The sequence below is a fragment of the Silurus aristotelis genome, assembly GCF_946808225.1.
Source record: "Silurus aristotelis genome assembly, chromosome: 6".
NCBI lineage: Eukaryota > Metazoa > Chordata > Actinopteri > Siluriformes > Siluridae > Silurus > Silurus aristotelis.
This window is the reverse complement of record NC_139579.1, coordinates 29,002,963-29,013,345: the sequence shown is the minus strand read 5'-3', so window position 1 is coordinate 29,013,345 and position 10,383 is coordinate 29,002,963. Positions and strand designations below refer to the sequence as shown.

Below are 10,383 nucleotides of genomic sequence, written 5' to 3'. Positions count from 1 at the left end.
TGAAATTGGGGGGAAAAACAACTTAAGGACCAAGTGGTAGCAAAACCCTGTCGGATTTAAAGGACAATTGGTGGCAATTAATCCCCTGGGATTGTGGAGGGAAAAAGGGAAACGCCTCAGTAAAAAAATCTGTCTTTAAAATCTGATTGGAGGCTGGATTTCCCTGGATGGAGTGATGGAGAGATAAATTGTCCCGCCAGTCTCTTCTCAGCCTGTTGCTGGTACCTTGGGGGTGAATCATTATAATCAGAAATATAATTAGCATTAAATATTAGACCACTAACACAGTCATGACAGGGCGAGAGAAAGTGGAGGAGAAGCCGCACGCGAAGCTGCTTCCGACTCCGACTTTTTACAGCGCCGACAAGTCGCGCGGCGGCGCGTCGGGATTTCGGTCCAAAGGCTTCGCCATCACCGACCTGCTGGGCCTCGAACCGGACTTCCGGCCGCGTCAGAGCAGCGCTTTGGAAGTCACCGAGCACCTCGGGGGCACTGATGAGGGTCACGGGACCGGAGGCTTCTCTTTGCCCGCCGCGGGGTCTCTCCCGCTCGGTCTGGGGTTCCTCTGCAGTCTGGCGGCGCAGCAGCCTCCAGGTGCTCCGTGTTTCCTCCCGGGACACATCCCGCTCCTGCAGTCCCGCACTGGCCGACACTTTAACCCCAACTCGGGACCACAGCGGCACGACGTCTATTCCGGTGGGTCCTGTGATTGTAATAAAATCGGGCGCTGTTCATGCACTCCAGTGCTGAAAGAAATATTCTAACAAGCGAAAGAAAAGTTTGGGTTTTTTTTTTTCCGCAAAAACGTTATTGTTTATTATATTAATATGCTAATAATATTATATTATTAATAAATATAATAATAATATAATATAATTTTTGTTTTAAAAACAAGTGGGATATAAACTGTTTATTATTCACATCCATGCTGGTAATGTGCGCTTTTTTGATTGTTACTAAACAGAAATAAATGATTATTTAAAAATAAATAATAACAGTAAACACCCCATGAAATATAAATGTTTTATACATGTTTTACATATGTTAGATAAGGTAAGCAAACATTCAAACTAACAAATTAATTAATTAAATAATCAAATATTTGGTAATATTTAGATTTGGTAACCCTTAAAATTCTGTAAAGCTGCTTTGAGACAATGTTTGTTGTGAAAAGCGCTATAGAAATAAACTTGACTTGACTTGTCAAAGTTAGTCATAAAATCCACCTTTTTAAATATAAAAAATAAGCAATTAAAAACAAAATAATGATTAATAACAAAATATTAATTACAATAATTACAATAATTACAAAAATAATGCATTTGAATTTGTCAAATAAAAACAACTTTTAATTTTATTTTATTTGTGCTAACTAACTATGCAAGTGATGAAATACTCTTTTTTTTCCCACTTCCTTTTACTTTTACTTTTCTTTTTTTTTAAGCAAATGAATTAATCAGTTAATGAATTTTTATGTGCATAAAACCTTCTGTATAAATATTGGTCCATGTAAAATCCTCAGATGAAGACTGCCTTTCTGGGGATCTTAATGAAGAGAAAAGCTCGAGCAACTCTCAGAAACGAAAGAAACGCCGACACAGGTCAGATCAATATATATATATATATATATGTACATTTATATCTCACAGAATAACTTTTACTTTGCGTGATAGTGATTTTGATGACATCATAATATACAATATATCGAATATATATATCCCTGCTCTGAGGGATTTAAGCTCAAATAAGTTTGAGTTGTTGTATCCAGCAAAATAATGGTTAAAATTAAAGTAATTATGGAAATAATTAATGTCTGATATGTTGATATAGTATGATATATTCTATTTTATAACTCATGATTGAGAACAGTAAAAGAAAATAGATCAAGATGAAAAAAGGTAAAAAAAAAAAAATGGAAAATAAAACGTGTGAAAATTTGGATTGGATTTAGTGTATTGATGTAGTTGAAGCATCTTAACAGTTTTCACTTCTGTCATCAGGACGGTGTTCACCTCTCACCAGCTGGAAGAACTGGAGAAGGCTTTCAACGAGGCCCATTATCCAGATGTTTATGCTCGCGAAATGTTGGCCATGAAGACAGAGCTCCCCGAGGACAGGATACAGGTATACTGTTAGATTCTTACACACATTTATACAACATAGTGGCCAAAAAAATACAAGAAATATTATAAGTTTAACAAATGATCAGAAGAGGTAGCGTCAATGAGTATGAAAAAAATAGGCAAAATAATGTTTTTTAGAGAACATCAAATTCAGAAAACTGTCCCCAACAGATTTCTTTTCCAATTATATGATATGTCCTACTTTTCGATCACTTTTCTTAACTGTGATGATAAAAAAGCAAAATGCCATAAAGAAAATGAATGTATCACATTCAAACTGACACCCTTTTTGCTTTTCCATTATTTTCAGGTATCACATCAATCTTATATGCTAATTTTAAGCCTGTAATAAAAATTAAATAAAAAAATTTATCTTAAAAATGAATAATACCAGGTGAAAAGACTGAACATCTTAATCAGTGTGAAATAAAAAATAAATCAAAAGCATCAGTTGGTTTCATTTGCATTTAGAGTAATTAAAATAAAAATTAACATTAAATAATACAAATATTTAGCCAAAACTTTTGATACTTCTGATAAAAAAAAAAAAAAGCCTAAAAAAAAGGAACCACATTCAGACTAACATTGTTTTATATCTTTCGAGTATCACAAGTAGTGAAATGGTGTTATACTGTATATCAAGATTAAGTCATTAATAAATCTAAATGGACATTTGGTGCCACCTGAATGAGGTTTTCCTTCTGACTCTGGTTCCTCTCAAGGTTTTTTCCTCACACAATCTCAGGGAGTTTTTTCACCTCTGGCTCACTCATTAGGGATAAACTTATAAGGCCAAATTTATAAATGAAACATTTATATTTGTAATCTATTTATTTCTGTAAAGCTGCTTAGGGACAATGTATATTGTTAAATGTGCTGTACAAATAACACTGAATTGGAATTTTTTAAATTGATGAACAGTATTAGTACTTCTTTTTCTGAATATAAGAAAAAAGAAATGTAATAAAAGCGTGTTTTGTGGTCCTTTTTCCATTTTAATAAAAAAACAAAAAATTAATTAATAAATGAATAAAAAACTTGGTGGATGGTGAATGGTGAATCCTTTTATTGATTTTTAGTGCAAAATGAAACATCAGAAAATATAATCAATACAATAAATGTGCTTATTTAGAACAAAATATTTTGTTAGTTAGATTACAAATGTTATTATCCGCTTAAAAAAATTAAACACATCTTGGCTTTATCATGTGGAAAATGAATTGATTAAAAATCTAAATGCACATGAGAATATTGTATGGAACAAATCAAAAACCATTACAGTTATTAGCTTGTGAATATGATTTCAAATGGTGTGTATGATATTTAACACTGTGTATTGTACAGGTGTGGTTCCAGAACCGCCGGGCCAAATGGAGGAAGCGTGAGAAGTGCTGGGGCCGTAGCAGCGTGATGGCTGAATACGGTCTGTACGGCGCCATGGTCCGTCACTCCATCCCTCTACCGGAATCCATCCTCAACTCTGCCAAAAACGGCATGGTGGGCTCGTGTGCCCCCTGGCTTCTGGGTGAGTCACAGAGAGTTTTCACAACCACGCATTTAATCACACACAGTCAGCCATCTTGCTTTCTTGTCAAGCAAGACATCAAAAACAAAAAAACCCATGCTAAATTCAAAACAACTCAAGTATGTGGTCAAGTGTGAAAGAAATTGATGCAAGGAAAATGAGATGGAAATGAAAGAGATTCCGACTGTGAAATGCTAATGTGGAAAAATGCAGAAATTGGGAAAGAAACAGACTTATGTGGAAAAAGAAATGTGCTGTAGAAACTTTACACAAGAAATTAATAGAAATCCTTAAAAAAGTGTCAAGTTTGGTACCATTTTTTTTCTAAGAATGAACGACTACTTGGGTTATAATAACACATACCATTTGTAAATCAGTATTCAGTTACATATATGTATGGGGAGGTGGTAGCTCAGTGGTTAAGGCATTGGGCTTTGGATCAGAAGATCACAGGTTCAAATCCCACCACCACCAAGCTGCCACTGCTGGGCCCTTAAACAAAAAGCCCTAAAAAAAAAAAAGCGCTCAGTTGTAAGTCGCTCTGGATAAGGGCGTCTGACAAATGCTGTAAATATATATCTTTCTTTTATAATATCATAATCTCTTTTGCGCCTAAATTCTTTTAAAATATAAATCTCAGCATCTCTCATATTCGATTTTTCTATCACTGGTTTTTATATATAATTTCTGAAGGAAAAAAAAAACTGTATCCTACTTGATTGTATGTGTGAATGTAAGCAAGTAAACCTAGACTATCTGGGAATAACCATATACTATAGATACTGAAAAAAGTTTAATATATCCTAAACTTAGGTTTACAAATAAATAAATACATACATAGCAGAGGTATAAAAACCTGAAAATCATACTTCAGTAAAAGTATAGATATTTTACTGCAAAACTGACTCCATTACAACTTTCCAAGTCACTGATTCCGATATGATTTGAGTAAAAATCCTCTAGTATCTGATATAAACAATACATGAGTATAACATCTGAGTTGTGAGGGTTTTATTTTTCCAAAAATATAAATCAAATATTACACCTAAACACTGCATTAACGATCAACCCAACAGCCTCTTCAACATGCAGAATAAAACAAAGTTTAAACAAAAAAGACAAAGTATTTAAGCAATTATCTAAATAGCGATGTTCATTTGACAAAAATAGAACTACAGTATCATTTCACAAAGTAGTAGAACCATTAGTATTCAATGGACAAATAGAAATAAAGAGAATCATTTTAGATAAAGTAATGAAAATGAGGCCAGCGGTGCCAAAGAAATTCGCTCAAAGGCAGCAGATGTGTGTAAGAGAGTGTTGAGCCATAATGACATCTTCAGCAGAGGTGCAAAATGTAATTGGTAACAGTCATTATCAATTAAGATATAGTGCAGAAAAAAGTACATATATTTAATCATAAATGTAGTTGAGTGTAAAAGTTGCTTATATCTTTAATACAGTAAAACTAGAAAGTAACCAAAAAATGTACTTAAGTACAATATGGAAATACATCTACTCAAATACTTTACACTACTGATACATACGTACATACATACATACATACATACATACATACATACATACATACATACATACATACATACATACCAGTTCTTAACTCCAAGAAGGAAAGAAACTGTTACTTCTAAATGTGTACCTCACAATAAATGTATACCTAATTCATCCTTACGCACCACTGCTGTACATTTACAGCTTAATGAATCATTTAAAGGGACATTACATGTAATTTAAATAACTCACAATAAAGATACAAAACAATTTTGATACCAATAATAGATTTGAACCTTGAGAATGGATCTACCTGGGTTATAAGGATTTCTCTGTCTTTGTCTTTCTAATCGGTTCCACATATCTTTTTTTTCTTTTACTAATCAAATGCTTTTTTTTTTACACTATACAGACAAATGTTTGTGGATATCTGACCATGAGATTCATATGTGCTTTCTGATCATCACATTTCACGTTTAGTCTCAATTTGCTGTTGTAATAACCTCCACTCTTCTGGGAAGGTGTTCCACTAGACTTTCGAAGTGTACTTGTGGAGATTTATTCAGCCATGAGTTTGTTAGTAAGGTACTGATGTAGGTGATGTGAGGAGACCTGGGGTGGTCAGTGTTTACATACAAGTTTCAATAAGGTGGCCAATTAAGATCTTCCACTCCAAAATTATATGTTCATGGTTTGGGTCTCGAGGTTCATGCTTTCATACCAAAAGACGTCCTATACAGTTGTGTGCCTTCAACTTTGTGGTAACAGTTTAAGGAAGAACTACATATGGCTGGAAAAGTCAGGTGTCCCAATGTTTTTGTCCATATAGTCTATATTTCATCATCTGTTACATATTATTTCTCTATCAATGGCTTTTACATTAAGAGGATATTTTATGGTAATTCTTAAATACAAATATTTATTCTTATTTTGCAAAGTGACAGGCATCTCTGGGTCACAAGGGTATTTAGCGTTTAAATAAAATTTCCTGAAATTTCAGCCAAACTCAAACTCGATCACGTGATGCCATAACAAGCCTTAGTTTTCACTTCTTTGGCTTGACTTATTACAGTTATAATTACAGTGCTAGCTAATGTGGCTACTTGCTACTACTGTACAAACAATTGGCTAGTGAGTTACACAAATTTTGCTAGTTTCGGAAAAGTAATGCTAATATTAGCTAACAAACTGCTGATAGTGTAGTGTTGCATCTTAGTAGCTGACAAACTTTTCGAAAGTTGCTAGATGATGTGAAATTTTAATTAAAAAAAAATATTTTATGCAGTTTTTTATTCTCAAGCAATCTCGAGTCAAAGACAAAGCGAGGCACATGAGGGAATTTGTGTTTGGCTGAGTTCCTTTAACTGAAGTTTCATCCTTGTTGGCCCAGGGACTCCTTTCACTCTTCAAAATCAGGACAAGCTATCAGCAGCACCAGGGACTGGCCCCGGCCGGAGAGGTGTGCTTTCCCTAATTCTTATTCACTTCTACACGTGAGCAGGTTTGCATCCGGTTTTAACACCTTTGTATTTTCTTTTTTTTAAACAGGAATGCATAAAAAGTCCATGGAAATGTCCAAGAAGTCCCCAGCAAGGCCTGAATCCTCTTCACACTCAGAGACATACCCCGAGGAGACGAACGCTAAAGACGGAGACGCCGCATGGCCGAGACGAGGCTCTGTGACAGACGATGTGGAGGACATGGCCATCGATTTGTCCAGCACATCCAAGCAGGACTGCAAGAGCGCACTGAAAGTCTCATCTCCTCAACCTGATCCCAACAGCGACTACGAACACGAGAACTGAAAAGTATTCAGTGTAGAGATACATAACAAAAACAAAAACATGGACCCCTATTTTGAACCCGTGTTTCCTCATCAGCGCTGAGTTTGCTTTTGTTTGTTGAATTTCTTGTTTATAATGTGTTTCATCTTAACTATTCCATGTCACGTGTATTGCAGTGGTTATGAGACGATGGCTAAAGGTGTACAAGTGTGCTGCCTGTAAAGTCACATAGTACAGGTTGTTTATTGGATATTTACATATGGGTATTTTTCTTGCTTTGTTTATTTATTTATTTATTTTTACGAATATGCCCTTGTTGAAAAATAAAACTGTCACTAAAAATTATGTTCCTTGATGCACACAGCTCTGAAGCACTTTATCTGCATTATTGCTAATAAGTCAACAAAGAAATGAAATGCCAAGCAAATCATCATGTCAAGAAATAAAGAATTAGTTTATGTATTTGGTGTAAATGGACTCTTCCTCTTCAATTCTGCCAAACTGGGAAAATCACCAAACACCTTTCTGGGTTTTATTTTTTTGGCTACACCATTAGTTCTGGGATCGAAGAACACTTACTATACAGAACACTGACAAATACAGAGGCCACGCCTCCTTTATTGAGACTGACATGAATAGAGGCCACACCTCCTTCACTGGTGACTGACAGATACAGAGGCCACATCCTCCTTTATTTGGAATGACAGATACATAGACCACGCCTCTTTTATTGGTGACTGAAAGATACAGCAGCCACACGCCCTTGATTTAGACTGACATATACAAAGGCCACACCTACTTTATTGGTAACACACACAAACACACACACACACATATATATATATATATATAGTGAGGAAAATAAGTATTTGAACACCCTGCTATTTTGCAAGTTCTCCCACTTACAAATCATGGAGGGGTCTCAAATTGTCATCGTAGGTGCATGTCCACTGTGAGAGACATAATCTAAAAAAAAAAATCCAGAAATCACAATATATGATTTTTAAACTATTTACTTGTATGATACAGCTGCAAATAAGTATTTGAACACCTGTTTATCAGCTAGAATTCTGACCCTCAAAGACCTGTTAGTCTGCCTTTAAAATGTCCACCTCCACTACATTTATTATCCTAAATTAGATGCACCTGTTTGAGGTCGTTAGCTGCATAAAGACACCTGTCCACCCCATACAATCAGTAAGAATCCAACTACTAACATGGCCAAGACCAAAGAGCTGTCCAAAGACACTAGAGACAAAATTGTACACCTCCACAAGGCTGGAAAGGGCTACGGGGAAATTGCCAAGCAGCTTGGTGAAAAAAGGTCCACTGTTGGAGCAATCATTAGAAAATGAATTTCTAAGAAGCTAAACATGACTGTCAATCTCCCTCGGACTGGGGCTCCATGCAAGATCAGGGTAACTGCACTGTATTAAGGAGAGGATGACCGGGGCCATGTATTGCAAGATTTTGGGGAACAACCTCCTTCCCTCAGTTAGAGCATTGAAGATGGGTCGAGGCTGGGTCTTCCAACATGACAATGACCCGAAGCACACAGCCAGGATAACCAAGGAGTGGCTCTGTAAGAAGCATATCAAGGTTCTGGCATGGCCTAGCCAGTCTCTAGACCTAAACCCAATAGAGAATCTTTGGAGGGAGCTCAAACTCCGTGTTTCTCAGCGACAGGCCAGAAGCCTGACTGATCTAGAGAAGATCTGTGTGGAGGAGTGGGCCAAAATCCCTCCTGCACTGTGTGCAAACCTGGTGAAAAACTACAGGAAACGTTTGACCTCTGTAATTGCAAACAAAGGCTCCTGTACCAAATATTAACATTGACTTTCTCAGGTGTTCAAATACTTATTTGCAGCTGTATCGTACAAATAAATAGTTAAAAAATCATACATTGTGATTTCTGGAATTTTTTTTTTAGATTATGTCTCTCACAGTGGACATGCACCTACGATGACAATTTCAGACCCCTCCATGATTTCTAAGTGGGAGAACTTGCAAAATAGCAGGGTGTTCAAATACTTATTTTCCTCACTGTATATATATATATATATATATATATATATATATATATATATTAGTTTATTTGGACTGACATATACAGAGGCCACACCTCCTTTATTGGTGACATACATTCATAAATACATACATACATACATACATACATACAGAGAGAGAGAGAGAGAGAGAGAGAGAGAGAGAGAGAGAGAGAGAGAGAGAGAGAGAGAGAGAGAGGGAGGCTAGGCCTCCATTAATGGCTTGACCTATACAAAGGCCAAGTCTCCATAATAGGACCAACATTCTTTTACAATATTAATATAAACCACCCAAAAAGTACTTCTGAAGCAAGTACAGAAGTATTGCTGTATTGTGCAAGTACTGTATTGTGATTTTTATACACACTGTATAAATGGCATCTACACTATATGCACTATACATTAAGGTTTATACAGCATATGCATCATGCTCATACCCTGTTCACTAAAAGAGTTTCTTCCCTGAATTTAAGAAAATCCACCCAGTTCTTTTTTCATGTTCAGGTTTATGCTTTAAAGCCTCTACATAATCATGTGTAATTCCTTCTGAGTGGCTCAGAAATCACATAATTGCTCTCTGACCTTGTTTTAGTTCAGTATCCCTGCACCATTCTTCAACTGCTATCAGTGCTTGCTGACTGTTCATCAACGAGTTAGTAGCTCATAGTAGCTCTGTGAACAGAATATTAAATACAATTACAAACAAAAGGAAAAAAAAGAGATAGAAACAATTGTCTGACAAAATGATCAGTCTGGATCAAAAAAGCTCATTTTAGTTGTAAATTTGAAATAATATAATTATAATGAAGACAAGAAAGCAAAGAAGCAAATGCTTCACATGTTTGGCTCTAAGAAATATTTGAAAATATGAAAACTGTTTATAAAAGTGTTCATATCAACAATGAGTGGAAAGAAAAGCTGATTTTTTTATGTATATACAATATAATCTATATTAGCACCCGCATCCCTGTTTTTTCAATTTTAAGGTTTCATTTGACCAGTACATACATTAAACAAACAGAAGTATCATGACACTTCTGGAACTACAGCCAAACTGTTACCACAAAGATGGACGCACACACTTTTATTGGACGTCTCTTCGTGGGATAGAATTGAATTTTTCCTTTACTTGACCCAGCAGACACAAACCTGTCTGTACACAAAGCCAGCTCTATGAAGATTTGCTTTACATGGATTGAAGTGAAGATCTTGCATGGCCTCATTTAGAGCTCTGATCTCAACCCTATTCGACTCGTTTAGTATGAATGTGAACGCTGACTGCATACCAGGTCTCCTCACCTCAGGACCTGATTTTACTAACAGCCTTGTGGCTGAATGAGCACAAATCTCCACAAACACACTCGAAAATCTAGAAGAGTGGAAGTTATTATAAC

The 10,383-nt window shown here is 35.8% G+C and overlaps 1 protein-coding gene across 2 annotated transcripts; it reads left to right on the top strand.

The window, feature by feature from the left end:
- Positions 1-238: 238 nt before the first annotated feature.
- vsx1 (visual system homeobox 1 homolog, chx10-like) lies at positions 239-7,252 on the top strand. Of its 2 annotated transcripts, XM_083545411.1 has the most exons (6): positions 239-696; positions 1,523-1,601; positions 2,001-2,124; positions 3,468-3,648; positions 6,551-6,619; positions 6,709-7,252. In XM_083545411.1, the coding sequence occupies exons 1-6, from the start codon at positions 291-293 to the stop codon at positions 6,963-6,965; spliced, it is 1,116 nt and encodes a 371-aa protein (XP_083401537.1). In that variant the 5' UTR covers positions 239-290; the 3' UTR covers positions 6,966-7,252. The 2 variants fall into 2 exon arrangements, with proteins under 2 accessions (XP_083401537.1, XP_083401538.1); XM_083545412.1 differs by lacking the exon at positions 6,551-6,619.
- The last annotated feature ends 3,131 nt before the right edge of the window (positions 7,253-10,383 follow it).

Bases quoted from the DNA above. Each gene is read 5' to 3' on its own strand.
- vsx1 (XM_083545411.1), top strand. From the start codon at position 291: ATGACAGGGCGAGAGAAAGTGGAGGAGAAGCCGCACGCGAAGCTGCTT. The intron at 697-1,522 runs GTGGGTCCTGTG...TAAAATCCTCAG, and splicing joins GCGGCACGACGTCTATTCCG to ATGAAGACTGCCTTTCTGGG. The intron at 3,649-6,550 runs GTGAGTCACAGA...TTGTTGGCCCAG, and splicing joins GTGTGCCCCCTGGCTTCTGG to GGACTCCTTTCACTCTTCAA.